The sequence below is a fragment of the Bubalus kerabau genome, chromosome 2, assembly GCF_029407905.1.
Source record: "Bubalus kerabau isolate K-KA32 ecotype Philippines breed swamp buffalo chromosome 2, PCC_UOA_SB_1v2, whole genome shotgun sequence".
Lineage (NCBI taxonomy): Eukaryota > Metazoa > Chordata > Mammalia > Artiodactyla > Bovidae > Bubalus > Bubalus kerabau.
Window position 1 is genome coordinate 96,729,821 of NC_073625.1, and position 19,823 is coordinate 96,749,643.

The following is a 19,823-nucleotide window of genomic DNA, read 5'->3' on the forward strand; positions in this document are numbered from 1 at the left end:
GTGCTTTTGAACTGTGGTGTTGGAGAAGACTCTTGAGAGTCCCTTGGACTGCAAGGAGATCCAGCCAGTCCATTCTGAAGGAGATCAGCCCTGGGATTTCTTTGGAAGGAATGATGCTAAAGCTAAAACTCCAGTACTTTGGCCACCTCATGTGAAGAGTTGACTCATTGGAAAAGACTCTGATGCTGGGAGGGATTGTGGACAGGAGGAGAAGGGGAAGACAGAGGATGAGATGGCTGGATGGCATCACTGACTTGATGGACATGAGTCTGAGTGAAGTCTGGGAGTTGGTGATGGACAGGGAGGCCTGGCGTGCTGTGATTCATGGGGTCGCAAAGAGTTGGACACGACTGAGCAACTGAACTGAACTGAACTAGGTTACCCTAGATTAATATTTTTTTACATGCCGCAAAATTAATATTTTATTAATATTTTAATAAATATTAAAATTAATATTGTCTACATGCCTTTCCTCCTAACTTTGAAGTTTGAAATGTTTTCTTATGGCTCAGATATCGCCTAAAAATTAACATTAAAGCATTTGGGGCCCTCGAGATGTAGGGAAAACACTATTTGATACTGTTAGCACAATTAAGAAAAAGCTTTTTTAACATACAAAATTTGAAACACAACCTCTTTTTCCCCATCCCACACATGTAAACCCACACCTGCACAAAACCGAAAACATGCTATAATTTATCCTCCAACAACATTAGATTAAAACTGCAACACTGTACACAGAGGACATATTTTCTGAAAGATGACACTTGAGATTCACAGATAAGTTTAAGGTCATTCTTATAAACATGTGCCTCTCTACCAAAATAGCAAAAGCCACAATATCAAAAAGAGGAATCATTCCATGTATTTATCTAGCAGTATCTTCAACAGATTCTTGTGCACAGGGTCATTTTAGAATGATGTCACTTGAAGTAACATGACAAGTCAGAGATAGTGTTTAATCACATAAGAAACAGTAGCATTCTTAATCTTTTAAGAGGAACAAATAAAGACAGTTGGACACGGTGTCAGTATCTATACATAAGCAGATAAATTTCAAGTTCCCAATATCTTAAAACATTTAGTGCAAAATATTTTTACCTCAGATAATTAAAACAAACAAACCAGCAATAACAAACAAATATCTAGCCAACATAATATGAATTAAGGAACAGGTTTATAATGGGGCTGGAATTTGAGGGAATAGAAACAGTCCTATAGGAAAGACATCTCATACCCATAAAATAAAGCAACCTGATAACTCTTAGCTTGCAAGTTTCATGTTAAAAGGAAAGTAGTACCTTAGCTAACTTGATTCTGCTAGGTGGGATGGGGGAAGGGAATGGGGAGTAAATGAAAGTCACAGAAAATTCTTACACTCCATTTTAACTATGAATTAGAGGGCTTTTTTTTCCCTTAGAGCTCTCCACAGTTAGCAAAAAGAGCAATTAGCATTTAATTTATTCTTGCTGCCATCACCATTTATCTAGTGAAGATGCAAATAAAAAGGGCAAATAGTTCTAATGGATGACGGGGGCTGGCACACCGACAGAGGACACACGACAAAGGGGAGCGAGTCCTCACTGCATTTACACAGGGGAGCGAGTCCTCACTGCATTTACAGAATGTTCCGTTTTATGAATTCCCTTTATGGTGTTCCATATGTACACTTAACTTTAAATTTTTAGTACTCATCTAAGTTTTCTTACCTTTAAAAAGGGAACATGATATTTGAGACATTTCCTTTAATAAAACAAGTCTAAATGATAGTTGTTACTATTTGACACAAAAACATTATTTTCTTACCTTTAGAGACACTGATGGGTTAGTTGAAGATAATACATCAGCCTCCAAGTATCTAAGTCCCTATACCCTTTATTCCCAGGATAATGTTTTTAAAAACTGCACACAATGTATGCAGGGTGAGGATACATTGTAACACTTAGCATTTCATTAATATATCAGATCAGATCAGATCAGATCAGTCGCTCAGTCATGTCTGACTCTTTGCGACCCCATGAATCGCAGCACGCCAGGCCTCCCTGTCCATCACCAATTCGCAGAGTTCACTGAGACTCACGTCCATCGAGTCAGTGATGCCATCCAGCCATCTCATCCTCTGTCGTCCCCTTCTCCTCTTGCCCCCAATCCCTCCCAGCATCAGAGTCTTTTCCAATGTAGTCAACTCTTCGCATGAGGTGGCCAAAGTACTGGAGTTTCAGCTTTAGCATCATTCCTTCCAAAGAAATCCCAGGGCTGATCTCCTTCAGAATGGACTGGTTGGATGTCCTTGCAGTCCAAGGGACTCTCAAGAGTCTTTTCCAACACCACAGTTCAAAAGCATCAATTCTTCAGCGCTCAGCCTTCTTCACAGTCCAACTCTCACATCCATACATGACCACAGGAAAAACCATAGCCTTGACTAGACGAACCTTTGTTGGCAAAGTAATGTCTCTGCTTTTGAATATGCTATCTAGGTTGGTCATAACTTTCCTTCCAAGGAGTAAGTGTCTTTTAATTTCATGGCTGCAGTCACCATCTGTAGTGATTTTGGAGCCCAGAAAAATAAAGTGTGACACTGTTTCCACATCTATTGTCTTCTTAAATCAAAATCATTCTCCAGTCCTTCTTCCCTGCCCTTCTCCTTTGTCTCCCTCTTACTGTGACTACCTATGTATAATGACTGCTTGTCTAAAAGAGTAAAAATTCCTATTTTAAACACACCCACAAAAACTAACATTCTACTTTTGGCTGAAAGCCAGTGCTGGAACAATACATTTAAAAACAAAACAAAACAAAAAACAAAAAAAACCTCTCATACTGTTAGTGTACCATGATCATCCTCATCCTCCAAGCCCTTTCCTGCCTGACTCGTGCCCACTACCAACTCCAGCATGCACACTCTTTCACCTCCATCATCAGTTTCAGCACTGTAATAACTCAGCAACCAGTTATAGAGTGCCTTTGGAGTATTCATTAGGAACTATGCTGAATAAAAGGAGAGAGAAAGGGGAGAAAGAGATAATGATTTGGTTTTAAATTATAAACAATAATAAGGAGAATTATTGTAAATGAAAATGAACTCCCTACCTAGTTTGTTTTTATTCCAGAACCAAGGGATATGGAGATTTAGATATCTGGGGGGAATAGATAACTATTTCCCTAGAAATAAGGTACTATTATTGGTTCATTTCATAAAGTAAGGGAAGTAAGTGGAATTGGGGGCCAGGATGTACTAAGTTGCTTGTACACACGAAGCCAGTAAGTTCTAGAGCAGGAAGCAAAATTCAGGCCTGATTCCAGAGCATGGTTGATCTGTGTTGATGAGATTTTTTGTTAAAATGCAGCTATCAGATTTGCCTTATCATTTTTACTTCTGCCTAAAGCAGTTGAACAGATACTCTTCTACAAAAACACTTTGTTAAATTTGAAAGGAGAGAGAACACTGGGAAACTGGTTATCCTGATCACTTGGAAAGTCTTGCATGTAGAAAGTATTTACAAATATATATTAAGTAATAAATCAGTCTGGATTGAGGAACTACAAAAACGTAAGATGAGAAACAAACTCCAATCCAAGGTCATGCAGAAACGAACTACAGGATTCTAGATGGACTCATTTTTCCATCTGCTGAAGTCAGACTGTTACATCTCCCAACACTGAAATGAGAAGAATGGGGCTTTTTCTACTTTGTGTCAGTTGTTACATGCTCTGTGGTCTACCAAAGTGGAGCTATGTTTCCTTAAAAAGATAATAAAAAAGGAGACTAAGGGCAGACATGCTCTGTTTTATGGCATTTAATACATTATATATAAATCCTTCTTTATAATCTGCCTTAAAAGTCAGACAGCTAGACTGAAATGAGAAATCTTAGACGTCTAATTTGGGTTAAAATAGTCTAGTTGTAACATGTAATTAACTTTGAGACTATAAGCACTGCAATGCTAATACACACAACATATGAGATTAGACCCTAAAGAATTTTAATTAGGATTATTTAGATAGAACTAAATAGATTCAGTTTTCAATAAGAGGGAAAGTTTGCAATTTAATCAATGTCCTCTGGGATATTAACATGTATCAAAGACCAGGACATGAAAGTTCACAGAAAAAAACATGTAAAGGAATCTTTATAGCTAAAATCACTATTATACCTAAACTTATTATACCTATAGTTAATTATACCTATAGTTAATAGAATAAAATAAAATTCCCTATCTATAACCTAAGCAATTATTACTCTAATTTAAAAAACCACTACCATTCATAGAAAAATGAATAGCCTATGTTCTAGGGCTTAGAAGGGCAAGATTATATTAGTGTTAAGATTACACAACATATTATCTAAGAAAAAACCTGAAACAAGAGGTCTTCAATGAACTGGATAGTATAATAATTATATTTTAAGTATTTCTCAAGTTCATTCAGGAAATAAGTTGTAATATGTTGCTAAGATATAACTATTCATGTCAGAGCTTGTCTGAACATTCTCCCGAAGTCATGTGTGACCATGTATGACTGAAAAGTAATAGACACTAAAGGAGGAAAAAAAAAATCACTGGAAAAAAAGACAAGTCATTCTTACCAAGATTCTAGGTTGTAGAAACATACTTTTGAGGATAAAGTCTCCATTTTTAGAGAATACTATAAAAATGCTTTTACAAGTACTATCTCTTCCATTTACATCACCTTTACATGACCTTGGAGAAAACCTTTAAAGATCTTCATATTTATAATAGATGAAAGACTGAAGGTACCCACAGGAGGCACTAACAAAAACTTTCTGCAAACTGTCACCACTCTTCCCCTTTGTTTTGAGTGCCAGAGTAGACAGTTTGACTCCTGCTATCCTGGCCACTCTAATAATATTTAATTATTAGAAAACTAATAATATTATACAAAGTATTCCTTCACACATGTGCATGCACACACATATGTGCACATACACAGAGGAATTTAGCACAAGCCATTTTTCACACTTGTTTCTTGATTAACTCACCCACTACAAACTATTATCTGGAAGGAACAGTCTGCTCCCCTAAAATAACAACGTAAGATCAAAAGAGATAGGAACACTTTAACATTACAGTCTTCAAAAGAGGCAAAGCCTTCTGCAGCTGAAGGAAGATGGTGACAATCTAATCCCAGAGTCAAAAATATCATGGAAGCAAATACCAGGAAACAGGACAGGACAGCTCTGTCACGGGCCCACTGAGGGGTCTAAACTCAATGATTTCTTTTGTTGCCTCTTGGTTTCCCGTGTGCTTAAATTCTTTCCTGTACATGTAACTGACAGTGGTAATATACAGCATGTTAAAACTCTTCTTTCAGTATTACGGAGAAAGAGCTCGCTCTGTAACAATGAACTAAAAAACGTGGTGTTTTGATGTATGTGAGAAGTTTAATTTACCTGTCTAAGGTATACATACTCTCCCAGGCAACAATAATTCCAATGACTGACTGACGATATGCTATAATAATACAACTGTTTTTCAAATTAGATGGAACTAGAAGAGTTGGGATTTCCTGGTGGCTCAGACAGTAAAGAGTCTGCCTGCAATGCAGGAGACCTGGGTTCAATCCCTGGGTTGGGAAGATTCCTTAGAGAAGGGGATGGCAACCCACACCAGTACCCTTGCCTGGAGAATTCCATGGACAGAGAAACCCGGTAGGCTGCAGTCTATGATGTTGCAGAGTTGGACACAACTGAGTGACTAGCACACTTTCCCACACTTTTTCCTTTTTTTCAGACGAGTTAAAAAAAAAGTGCTGATTCTCCCATGATAATTTATTAATGGGAAAATATTCTGCAGATGAAATAAGAGAAGGTATACTAAACCTCTGGCAAATTGTCTAGTATCTTCCTATGAAACTTAAATCATTACTTAGACTCTTCTTCCTGACTTCTTTTAGGTTCAAGTTTTAATATGCTTCTGATTGTTTATAACTTGCAGATAAATAAAGACTTGCATGGAAATGTCACACTAGACACAAAAAAAAACCGCCCAACCTTTTATACTACCTCCTGTCAGAAGATTATAAGCAGGTTGTTTAGCTTCTGCTTTGTGTATTTCTTACCTTGGCTCCTTCTAAAGGCAAGTCATTGCGTCTGTGTTTCCGGAGAAGCACTGGGTCAGAGCCCATCCGACTATGCCTTCCATTTGCATTGGAACTTGCCGTGATTCCAGGCTTTGGAGAGCCATCCCCAAGGAGGCGACATCCCACTGACTGATTAGTCCCCAGCACATCCCGCGGGCACCAGGCTTCAAGAGGCATGGGCTGATCTCTGGAAGGCACACTTTCCACGTGATGGAAGTGACGACTCAGTCTGTTGTCAGGGGGGACTGGGGGAGGTCTCTCAGGTGGAGGGGGAGGAGGGTCTCTTAAGGGCGGTGGTGGGGCTGGGAGTGGTTTATCTTGTTTTCTCACCATGCAAGGAGAAGACTGAAGAAACACAAGAGGAAAAAAGAAAAAGATGTTCCATGCACTGAAATATCTTCCAGACTAATACATTATTGCTTTTGTTTTCTAAGCCATAATAGAGTTTTATTATATTCCTGTGCCTTCTTTTAATGAGTTTCTTTTATCACCAATTAATGAAAGTTTAAAAAATTATGAAAAACTCAAATATATCTCATTAAGATTTCTTTGTAAAAAATGAATATGTAAACTCAAAATTTAGGATAATAAGGACTACAGGGAAAAAAGCAGAATATCAAAATTATATGATGATTCTGACCAGTTGACATTAAAATAATGTCATTAAGTATTTTATTTGCACGTTTCTATGATTTAAGAGAGACAGCAGAAACCATCAAGAAGTTGTTGTTCTACTTTTTACAAGAGCACCTTGATTGGCAACATCTGTGAAAGACAGAAAATGCTGGTTTTGTTATTTTTGTTTTCACCTCTGTAGTGCAAAGCAACTGACAAGGGCAAGATGTGCTCTGGTTCTTTATCAGTCATTAGGTGGCGCTAGTGGTAAAGAATCCACCTGCCGACACAGGACACGCGGGTTCGATCCCTGGCTGGGAAAGATCTCCTGGAGAAGGAAATGGTAACCTACTCCAGTATTCCTGCCTGGAAACTTCCACGGACAGAGGATCCTGGGTAGGCTATAGTTCGTGAGGCTGCAAAGAGTCGGACGTGACTGAGCATACACACACACCCCAGAAGAATGAAAAATCACAAATAATAGAGCAGCATTACTTATAGACCTTATTTGAATTGTATTGATCCTTGGGAAAAAAACCAGTTTGATTCTTATATGGAAATATAAAGGTATAAGCTGCTAAACTGATCTATGTGACTTTCACAGGCTGTATTTTCATTTACACAGTTCATCTGACAAATGATTTGTGCTTTCATTGTTAGAAAATATTGCAGAAAAAAGGAATGTGTTGTGTTTACATAATTCTGACTAAGAAACATCCTAAAAAGTCTTAATATGATCTTAAAACCATGTTAATCGTAATGTACAAAAATCCAGTACTACTAAAACACTGTGTTTCCAACTAGTTTTACACTGTAGAGCATATCACCAAATGGGATTAATGTTTAAAATCTTATATTTAATAAAGCAAAATATTCCCTTATCAAATTTGGAAAACAAAAATCTGCACAGAACTAAAATAAACTGTGGGCTTAAATGTACAGATAGAATTATGTCTTTAATATTAAAGAATAATATAATTACTTTGCAAATACTGTAATTCTTTGTAATTAATTCCTTCATATATAAAAGGTATATACAATTCCCTCTTCTGAGTCACCCTGAAACATGGGTGATAATTTATCACATCTTAAGCCTTTATGCAAGTACACTTCCATAACATTTTTCTTGTCAAGACACTATGAAAATGAATACAAAATATCATTTAATAAGAACATGCAATTTATTTTAATACCTATAATGACCTTTTAAATCCATTTTACAGAATAACTATACTTACTATACTGTTTATTTTAGCAAATCAGGGGGCTGTTACAGACATGTGCTTTCTTTGAATAATTATGCAACTCTTACAGTAATAAAGGCAAGGAATATGACAGTGGATTTGCTATACACAAAATGAGAGACCCATCAAAGTAGCTCATAAACGAGAGCATAAGAAATATGATTAATGGAGATTTAAAAACCTGAGCAATCAATAATCATCACATAAAACTATTATCTGTGTTTCTAGTAATATTGATTTACCTTTGGTGAACCAGTTGGGCTGCCACAGGGAGACCGAACTATGCCTTTCTGAATTAGGTCCAGGCGAGGAGGCACTGGTGGGAGGCTTAGATGTGGGATCTGGAGCGGGTCTGGGTGCGGCTTTCTTCTCTGTGCCAGGGGAGAGGAGCCAGGTGATGTGACTGGGGAGTTCTGCCTGTCAGTGCACTAGGATATAAAGAGAGAACAATGCTGCCTATGTGATGGGTGAAGTGTGCACCCTTCAGCTCTTAACACACTTGGTTTTGAGAATGTATCTGCCATTGAACATCTGTTAAAAGAAACTCACTTAGTTTACTCTGATTAATAGATGGAAAGAGCATACATTGTTCCCTCAAGGGCAGTATTAGGTAAAGAATAAACAGATTAGTTTCTCCTACATATTGCACAAAGGGCCTAGGAAAAAAGCAGCAGAAGTGCAGTTTAAAGACAATCAAATGCAGGCCTTCTAGAAACCTGTCTCCAGAAACACACAATGCAGTGATGCACATTGCTCTTGGTTATCTATGTTATAGAATTTTCTTAGGTGTTTGGTTTAGAGTACAAATCTTTCTGTTCCATATAAAACATGTATAATATCTAACGTATAATCTACTTTAATGAATAAAATCAGTTTTTTTTAAGTTGTGTATTTAAAATAAACAGCTTTAAGACCAAATATTTCCCCCTAAGTCTTCACATGGAAATTAAATCCTCAAGTTAAATGTTCTTCTTGAAAAACAATTAAACCTAGGAAACTCTGTACTTCTAAAACACGGATAGATTTCTATACTATTACAGGGCTTCCATGTTATTTGGTAGATACAAGAGCACCAAAAAGCCATCAGTAAGTACTCTGATTTGTATGTATGTATGTAATCCTTCTGATTTGTATGTTATGTATGTATGTATACTACCCTGGTGGCTCAGACAGTAAAGCGTCTATCTACAATGCAGGAGACCTGGTTCAATCCCTAGGTCGGGAAGATCTCCTGGAGAAGTAAATGGCAACCCACTCCAGTATTCTTGCCTGGAAAATTCCATGGACGGAGGAGCCTGGTAGGCTACAGTCCATGGGGTCACAAAGAGTTGGATACGACTGAGCAACTTCACTTTCATGTAACCCTTTCTATTTCAAAAGAGTGTGTGTACATGTGTGTGTCAGACATACCCTGATTTCCATATTTGACATAAAAGTTATCCTAATTAATTAAACAATATTCTATTCTGAAATACCAAGCAGTTTTCTTTTCAAGGCTAAGTTGCTACCTATTTATTTGGAGATCTAGGCTTACGCTTGATACTTAACATTAATCTAACATGATTTGATATTCATCTGTTTCCTAGTGTGAGTATTTATGAAGAATTTGAAGCTTGTGTTTAAGCCATTTCCCTCCTAACATTACTCACCTTTACAAGAGTAGTCAATGTCAACTGTCAATTTAATTTCAACTCTAGCAACAGCGAGAAATTTCCTTAACTGAGATTAGATAATAAATTTGTGTTCACATCCACACTAAGTTACATCATGGAAGGTTTTCTTTTTTAATTTACTAAAATTGAGGTTTGTCTGATTTTTTTTCTCATGACTAGACTAGCCTTATGGGTTTCTGGGAGGAAGGCCATGTTGATCAACTAACACTTTAATCACATCACATCAAGGTTGACCTTGACTACCTGGTTAAGGCATTGACTGTCAGGGTTTCTACACTATAAAATTACTTTTTCTACCCTTTCCTTTACTCTACTCTTTGCAACAAAGTTACTACATGAAGCCCACATCAAAGGAGTCGGGACTTGCTTTTTAAAAAAAGCATGTCTAAGCAGAAGCTTCCAGACCATACTTCAGGTATACCTGAATATTGGCATGACATCACTAAACTATCAATTCTCTGCCTCTCTACTCTCTGCCAAATAACTGAAAAATAGGTCAATAAATGTTGATGTACTTTCACATGTAAATTTTAAGAACATTTTCTTTTTATTCATTTCATGGTTCTTTTTTTATATCTCTTACCTTGTGATAAGGCAAAACATTCAACTGTTACTTAATTGAAGGAGAAAAAATAGAGTCATAACCTGATTTTAATGCAGCTAGTCACTCTTATTAGTAAAACAACAGTTTTACCCCAAAAGCCATGGAGCCTCAGATGGTCATGAATTTGAACCTGATGGAGTAAAACCAACAAAAATGATCACACAACAGAAAAAAATCCTGATGTCAAATTACCAGCATCACAGTACGTAGCAACTCAGATCAGGAGAGGCCACCAGACAACTAATTCTACCCAATTCCCATTAAGGATAAATTACACTATTTGAGAACTAGCGAAACTGATCTGGTTATTATTCTTTACAAAAAAAGATTCAAGAAACAAAGCTATCTTATGTAAGTTTTACATATATACAGACACACACACAGAATACAGAGCATGTCATTGTTTCGGTTACTTGGAGAGAAATTTTTCAGTGCTAGGTCCATTCACAGGAGAAGGGGGTGACAGAATATGAGATGGTTGAATGGCATCATCAATTCATCAATGGAGTCTGAGCAAACTCCAGGAGATAGTGAAGGACTGGGAAGCCCGGGGTGCTGCAGTCCACGGGGTCACAAAGAGTCAGACATGACTTAGCGAGTGACAACAAGGTGCATTCACTGCAAAAACTATCTATGCTCCACCATGCATCTTTCTTCCACAACTATCTGCGTGCTTCCTTACTTACCGGAACAGGAAGGAGAATTCTGACAGAGTCAGCGGCCCACTGTCACCATCAGAACTTGACTTCTGCTTTAATTATTAATTTAACATTTAAGCAATACCAAATACCCAAGAAAAAGAAATGCAAAAAAGCAAAATGGCTGTCTGAGGAGGCCTTACAAATAGCTGTGAAAAGAAGAGAAGTGAAAAGCAAAGGAGAAAAGGAAAGATATACCCACTCAATGCAGAGTTCCAAAGAACAGCAAGGAGAGATAAGAAAGCATTCCCCAGTGATCAATGCAAAGAAATAGAGGAAAACAATAGAATGGGAAAGACTAGACATCTCTTCAAGAAAATCAGAGATACCAAGGGAACATTTCATGCAAAGTTGGGCTCAATAAAGGACAGAAATGGTATGGACCTACAGAAGCAGACGATATTAAGAAGAGGTGGCAAGAATACACAGAAGAACTGTACAAAAAAGATCTTCAAGACCCAGATAATCACGATGGTGTGGTCACTCACACTCACCTAGAGCCAGACATCCTGGAATGTGAAGTCAAGTGGGTCTTAGAAAGCATCACTATGAACAAAGCTAGTGGAAGTGAGGGAATTCCAGTTGAGCTATTTCAAATCCTGAAAGATGATGCAGTGAAAGTGCTGCACTCAATATGCCAGCAAATTTGAAAACTCAGCAGTGGCCACAGGACGGGAAAATGTCAGTTTTCATTCCAATCCCAAAGAAAGGCAATGCCAAAGAATGTTCAAACTACCACATAGTTACACTCATCTCAAATACTAGTACAGTAATGCTCAAAATTCTCCAAGCCAGGCTTCAGCAGTATGTGAACCGTGAACTTCCAGGTGTTCAAGCTGGTTTTACAAAAGGCAGAGGAACCAGAGATCAAATTGCCAACATTTGCTGGATCATCGAAAAAGCATGAGAGTTCCAGAAAAACATCTATTTCTGCATCACTGACTATGCTAAAGCCTTTGACTGTGTGGATCACACTAAACTGTGGAAAATTCTGAAAGAGATGGGAATACCAGACCACCTGACATGCCTCTTGAGAAATCTGGATGCAGGTCAGGAAGCAACAGTTAGAACTGGACATGGAACAGCAGACTGGTTCCAAATAGGAAAAGGAGTACATCAAGGCTGTATATTGTCACCCTGCTTATTTAACTTCTATGCAGAGTACATCATGAGAAACACTGGGCTGGAAGAAGCACAAGCTAGAATCAAGATTGCTGGGAGAAATATCAATAACCTCAGATATGCAGATGACACCACCCTTATGGCAGAAAGTGAAGAAGAACTAAAGAGCCTCTTGAGGTAAGTGAAAGAGGAGAGTGAAAAAGTTGGCTTAAAGCTCAACATTCAGAAAATTAAGATCATGGCATCTGGTCCCATCACTTCATGGCAAATAGATAGGGAAATAATGGAAACATTGGCTGATTTTATTTTTTTGGGCTCCAAAATCACTGCAGATGGTGATTGCAGCCATGAAATTAAAAGACGCTTCCTCCTTGGAAGGAAAGTGTTGACCAACCCAGACAGCATATTAAAAAGCAGAGACATTACTTTGTCCACAAAGGTCTGTCTAGTCAAGGCTATGGTTTTTCCAGTGGTCATAAATGGATGTGAGAGTTGGACTATAAAGAAAGCTGAGCACCACAGAATTGATGCTTTTGAACTGTGGTGTTGGAGAAGACTCTTGAGAGTCCCTTGGACTTCAAGGAGATCCAATCAGTCCATCCTAAAGGAGATCAGTCCTGGGTGTTCATTGGAAGGACTGATGTTGAAGCTGAAACTCCAATATTTTGGCCACCTGATGCAAAGAGTTGATTCATTTGAAAAGACCCTGATGCTGGGAAAGATTGAGGGTGGGAGGAGAAGGGGATGACAGAGGATGAAATGGTTGGATGGCATCACTGACTCACTGAACATGGGTTTGGGTGGACTCCGGGAGTTGGCGATGGACAGGGAGGCCTGCCGTGCTGCGGCTCATGGGGTTGCACAGAGTCGGACACAACTGTGCAACTGAACTGAACTGAAATTCCTAGTATTTTTAAGTAATGGGATGCACTTGATTTGAATTGGGTGAATTGTTAAGATATTAAAAGAATATACTGAAAATCCTCCGACAGAGATCCAAACCAAGGTGTGTGGTGCAGCAGTAATCCTGAACATCTGTACACCTCCAGACAAGCACCCTCTTCACTGTACTGTGAATGTAATCTGAAGCAAATCTTAAGAATAGTTCATACTACACTCTCAAAGTGATTTTATACTGTCCTCCTGAAAGACTACTTTATTTTGAAGCATTATAGTATCTGTAAGTTGGTTTAGTCATAAGGATTTAATAGAGGGTATATCAGTAGTGAAGAAAGAAATTTTTTTATCTTTATTGATTATGTAGTCTAAATTTATCATAACTTATTCATTTTCCAGAGTTCTCCTAAATCACAGTAAAATTCCCATGTAAGAGTAGAGAGTCTTAATACCCTTTAGATAATAATGTCTTTTTCTTTGCTGAAGCCTTTTTGTTGTCTCTATGAACAATTCTGAAACTAGAATAGGGAAACTCTGTATTAACTTTTATTGCTGGGAAAATTCAAATGCTAACTATGAGTATTTATGAACATTTTTAGTAGATGGTCACATTAAAGGTCAATCAATTATATTTTTCCCTTCCTCTTTGAAAGTCTGAAAAGAAAAGAAGTCTTATACAATGCTTCACAAGCCCACTCATTCTATATTCTTTGCCCATTATCTATCATATTCTTTTATTTACCCCTCAGTGATTTGAAAGAGCTCTGTATCTATTAGGATAGTGAATCTCTAATCTGTTTTAACAGTAGTGAAAAATTTTTTCTTACTTTGTCTTTTAAATGTTTTAATAGCAGAAATTTTATTTTTAAAGAAGAGACTTTACTACTGCACTTCTGGTTTTAATCTTCTAATGAATAAATAAAATTAATTACTATAATAAAAAGCCATGCTAATCAAGGGTTTCTTAAAAGGATCATACCCTTTTTGCCATAGCCTTACATGAAATCCTTTTTAGTTACTTCATCTCTTTCTGTCCACTGTATTAGGTTAGAACAAGTAAATGGAAAGCTAGAAAAGATTAACTAGGTAATTAGGAAGTGGAAAGTAGGATGTGGACACAGAATTAACTGTACAGAATTTATTGCACAGTATATAAAGAAAATCATTTATATAGAGGCAACTGTAAGAACTACGAAGGATGGAATCATCCTTTCAAGTTATAGGTTAGCTGATTTGAATGATTCCATCCCTTTATATTGATTTTAGTTATTCTCAAATTTTTCTGGAGCTATTTCAAATCCTGAAAGATGATGGTGTTAAAGTGCTGCACTCAATATGTCAGCAAATTTGGGAAACTCTGCAGTGGTCACAGGACTGGAAAAGGACAGTTTTCATTCCAACCCCAAAGAAAGGCAGTGCCAAAGAATGTTCAATCTACCACAAAATTGTACTCATCTCACACACTAGCAAAGTAATGATCAAAAATCTCCAAGCTAGGCTTCAATAATACGTGAACCGAGAACTTCCAGATTTTCAAGCTGAATTTAGAAAAGGCAGAGGAACCAGAGATCAAATTGCCAACATTTGTTGGATCATAGAAAAAACAAGAGAATTCCAGAAAAATATCTCCTTCAGCTTCACTGACTATGTCAAAGCCTTTGACTGTGTGAATCACAACAAACTGGTAAATTCCTCAAGAGATGGGAATCCCAGACTATCTCACCTGCCTCCCGAAAAACCTGTATGCAGGTCAAGAAGCAACAGTTAGAACCGGACATGGAACAATGGACTGGTTCCAAATTGCAAAAGGAGTACACCAAGGCTGTATATCATCACCCTGTTTATCTAACTTAACATGTAGAGTATATCACATGAAATGCCAGGCTGGATGAAACACAAGCTAGATCAAGATTGCAGGGAGAAATATCAAAAAACTCAGATATGAAGATGGCCATCCTTATGGCAGAAAGTGAAGAGTAACTAAAGAGCCTCCTGATGAAGGTGAAAGAGGAGAGTGAAAAAGCTGGCTTAAAACTCAACAGTCAAAAAATGAGGATCATGGCATCCAGTCCCATCATTTCATGGCAAGTAGATGGGGAAACAATGGAAACAGGGAGAAACTTTATTTTTTGGGGTTCCAAAATCATTTCAGATGGTGACTACGGCCATGAAATTAAAAGACGCTTGCTCCTTGGAAGAAAAGCTATGACAAACCTAGAAAGCATATTAAAAGCAGAGACATTACTTTGTCGACAAAGGTTCGTATAGTCAAAGCTATGGTTTTTTGAGTAGTAGTGTATGGATGTGAGAGCTGGACCATAAAGAAGGCTGAGCGCTGAAGAACTGATGCTTTTGAACTATGGTGTGGAAGAAGACTCTGGAGTCCCTTGGACTGCAAGGAGATCAAACCAGTCAATCCTAAAGGAAATCAGTCCTGAATATTCATTGGAAGGACTGATGCTGAAGCTCCAATTCATTGGTGGCTCAGATGGTAAAGCGTCTGTCTACAATGAGGGAGACCTGGCTTTGATCCCCAGGTCAGGAAGAATCCCTGGAGAAGGAAATGGTAACCCACTCCAGTACTCCTGCCTAGAAAATCCCACTGATGGAGGAGCCTGGTGTCCATGGGGTCGCGAAGAGTCAGACACGACTGAGCAACTTCACCTGATAAAGAGTCAACTCATTAGAAAGACCCTGATACTTTAAAAGATTGAAGGCAGGAGGAGAAGAGGACAACAGAGGACAAAGTGGTTGGATGGCATCACCGACTCAATGGACACGAGCTTGAGCAAGCTCCAAGAGGTGGTGAAGGACAGGGAAGCCCAGCGTGCTGCAGTCCATGTGGTTACAAAGGGTCAGACACAGCTGAATGACTGAACAAAAACAACCCTTGTTTTCAGAACTTCAGAATATGTGCTCTTTCCACCCCTCATCCCATTTCCACTCCTTTTAAAATACACAAGCTGGGCGCCTTGATTCCTGCCTGTATTATCATCAGTTCAGTTCAGTCACTCAGTGGTGTCTGAGTCTTGCGACTCCATGGACTGCAGCACACCAGGCTATCCCTTTCTTTGGGATATTATCATCACACCAGGCTATTTGTCTAACTAACAATTTCTCTTAAGTTCTTTAATACTGGTTGTTGATGAGCTGCCTTTAAGAAACTGGAGTCTTGGTGTTCTAGAAATTTAAAGACCACATTTGGTTCTTTTATGTGTCTACATGTTCACCAATTTCTCCAAACCCTTTGCTTCATAAAATGATAAAATGTTCTTCTTTATTTTTCTGACAAAATTTACAGAATTCTTTAGCACTTAGAATAGGAGACGAATAACTATCACAAAAAATACAGAAATATGAATTTGCAATTTTAAAAGAAAATCCTGAGAGAAAAGGCTCAAGAAGTAAAGTAGTTAAAAGCTCATCTCAGCATGCTCAGCAATTACCAGAAATAATCGAGGACTCATTGTATTTTAGTCACTCTTCATTTTATCCACACCTTTTAAAGAGAGATTCTGTAAAAGCCTTATTAATAAGATCCATTATTATGGAAATAGCAAAACATCTGGTAAGAAACTTCAAACCCTGCCTGGCTATTATTAAAAACAGGATAAGAGAAAATCTGTCCAATCACTAATAAGATGAGAGTTCTGAAATCTCAGCGATAATCAAAGTCAAATTTATAGTATTTATAAGAAGATTTTTACTTAATGAATTTTCATGTCTGAACAAGGTAGATACAAGTATTATAAGGATGATAAAAGGACAACATTTCTCTAAATATGTGAAAATTAATGAAGGACACTGATAAAACTTATCATAGAAAATATAATATTCTAAGTAAAATATTCTAATAAAATAAAATTAAAATAAAACATTCTATTTTCATTCTAACTATTCCCTTGGTTATTCTTTATTCATAGTCATTTGTAAACATAACAAAATCAAGATTTTAATAGCCCATGCAGTATATTATTCAGAAGATATCCATTACAGAAATATTTATACACACACATACCCATGTGTCATGTGTAATGTCTAATTTAATATTTAAGTAATTATCAAATGCCTAATACATTTAAATAATGGATGGTCTTGATTTTAATTGGGTGAATTGCTAAGATATTAAAAGGGTATATTGAAAATGCTCAGACAGACATCCGAATGAACTGTGTTGTCTATTTTGGAGTACTGTACCATTGTTCCTTTTTAGATAACAAATGCTTACATGAGGAACATGGTATAAGAGTAATAATATGGTCATTTTATACTTAGACTGCTTATCCAGAGTTGCACTTCAAGAAATCTCAATATGTAGGAATTTAGGGAAGAATTTATAGTGAAAAAGAAAAGTGCTCCCAACTTGATCTACGGATTGAATGCAATCCCAATTAAAATCCCAGCAAGTAATATTTTAGATATCGTCAAACTGATTCTGAAGTTTAGATAGAGACAAAAGACCCAGAATAGGCAATAGAACAAAGGAGGACAAAGTCGGAAGACCAACACTACTTGACTTCAAGACTCACCAAAAAGCTACACTAATCAAGACTCTGTGATATTGGCAGAAGAACAGACAAATACATTAATGGAATAGAAATAGATCCTCCAAAATACAGTCAACTGATCTCTGACATAAGAGCAAAGGTAACACAATGTAGTACAGTTACTCTTCTCAACAAGTGGTGCTAAAGAACAGGACAGCCATATGCAAAAAAAATTCTAGACATAGACCTTATTCTTTCATAAAAATTAACTCAAAATGGGCCACAAACCTAAATGTAAAATGCAAAATTATACAACTCCTAGAAGATAATATGGTAGAAGTCCCATATTAAAAGATGAGATGACTTTGATGATCACATTTTAGATATAACACCAAAGTTGCCATCCATGACATCATTAAAATGAAAAATTTCTATTCTATGAAAGAAACTAATCAAGTAAATAAAAAACACCACAGACTAGAAGAAAATCTTTGGAAAATATATGTCTGAGAAAGGACTGTTATCTAAAATATACAAAAAACTCTTAAAACTCAACAATAAGAAACTAACAATCAGATTTTTCAAATGAGCCAAAGACCTTATCAGATATCACACCAAAGATAATACAGATGGAAAAATCACTATATGAGAAGATGCTACACATCATAAGTCATCAGGGAAATGTAAATTAGAACAACAATGAGATATCACTATGACATCCAAACCACTGACAACGTCAAATGCTGATAAGGAGGTGGTAAAAACAAAAATCTTATTCTTGTTTGGAAGAGTTTGGTGGTTTCTTACAAAACTGAACATACTCTTAATATACAATGTAGCAATCATGCTCCTTGATATTTACCCAAAGGAGCTGAAAACTTATGTTCACATAAAAAACTGCATATAGATGTTTATAATTGTTTTATTCATAATTGCCAAAACTTGTAAGCAACCAAGATGTCCTTCAGTAGGTGAATGGGTAATAAACAAACTGTGGTACAACCAAACAATGGAATATTATTAGTGCAAAAAGAAATGAGCCACATTGAGCTAGGAAAGGACATAGTGGAAATTTAAATGCATACTACTAAGTGAAAGAGCTTCCCTGGTGGCGCAGAGGATAAAGCGTCTGCCTGCAATACAGGAGACCCAGGTTCAACCCCTGGGTTGGGAAGATCCCCTGGAGAAGGAAATGGCAGCCCACTCCAGTATTCTTGCCTGGAGTAAGCTCATGGACAGAGGAGCCTGGCAGGCTACCGTCCATGGGGTTGCAAGAGTGGAGCACGACTGAGCGACTTCATGTTCAAGTTCACGTTCAAGTGAAAGAAGCTAATATGAGAAGGCTACATACGGTATTATTCCAACTATAATAACATTCTGGAAAAGGCAAAGCTATCAAGACAGTAAAAAGAGCAATGGTTGCTGGAGGGGTTGGTGGGTAGATGAATAGGCAGAACACAGGATTTTTAGGGCAGTGAAAATACTCTGCATGATACTATACTTGACACTATACATTTCCGCAAACTTACAGAACGTACAGCACCACAAGTGACCCTAATATAAACTAGGGACTTTAGACAGTAATGATATGCCATGTAGGTTCATCAATTATGACTAATGTATGAGTCTGGTGGCGGGTGTTGATAATAGGGGGAGGCTACCCATGTGTGGAGAGGCAGGGGGAACATGAGAAATCTGTGTGCACCCCCCTCAATTTGTCTGTGAACCTAACACTGCTCTAAAAGTCTTCTAAAACACAAAAATCAATCAAAGAAAGAAAAGTCATCTCAAAGGAAAAATTCTGCATTTCTTCCTCTAGAAACAGTAACAAGAAATAAGCACCTTGCTAACTTACTAAGAATATAGATATTACATTTGTGTGTAAACTGAGTTTTACTACTTTACATTATTATTATTATTTACATTCCACTAATAGCTTCTGTAAATTTTTTAGATACTACAAATTATGAGCAATGAAGAGGAGGAAAATGGTTAGAAAGTTACATATGGAGGAATATTGACTGGATTAAGAGCTAACATCTCTTTGAGGTTTGACAGGGAGACAGTCAGTAAAACTGCCAATAGGGTCTACTTTAAAGAAGTGCAAACAGCCTCGCAAGTGGAATAACCCCAAGGGCCCTCTCCATTAAAATGTTAAACATTATTAACTACTTAGAGTTATACTGCTTCTCCCTGAAGTGCCTTTTATAAGAGGGACATAATCTCCTAGCCTGTGACCAGCCGCCATAAACCTGAAATTTCTTTGAAGTTTCATATTTTACTTTAAACATTTATATGAGTTTTGCATTCTGATCCAAATATACATGCGGTATTAATTCAAAGCTATGGCTCCACTGTCTGTGTGCAACTTCCCCTTAAATCCT

The 19,823-nt window shown here is 37.3% G+C and overlaps 1 protein-coding gene across 15 annotated transcripts in view; it reads right to left on the bottom strand.

The window, feature by feature from the left end:
* Positions 1-19,823, bottom strand: part of CBLB (Cbl proto-oncogene B) — a 225,981-nt gene that overhangs the window by 48,980 nt on the left and 157,178 nt on the right. For 14 of the 15 annotated variants that reach the window (XM_055568035.1, XM_055568032.1, XM_055568033.1 and 11 more), the window contains 2 exons: positions 8,201-8,386; positions 6,079-6,444 (listed from right to left, as the gene is read on the bottom strand). The exons of the other annotated variant lie outside the window; for it this stretch is intronic. In XM_055568035.1, coding sequence (XP_055424010.1) covers positions 6,079-6,444; positions 8,201-8,386 — 552 coding nt within the window. The remainder of the gene's footprint in view (positions 1-6,078; positions 6,445-8,200; positions 8,387-19,823) is intronic. 15 annotated transcript variants of the gene reach the window in all.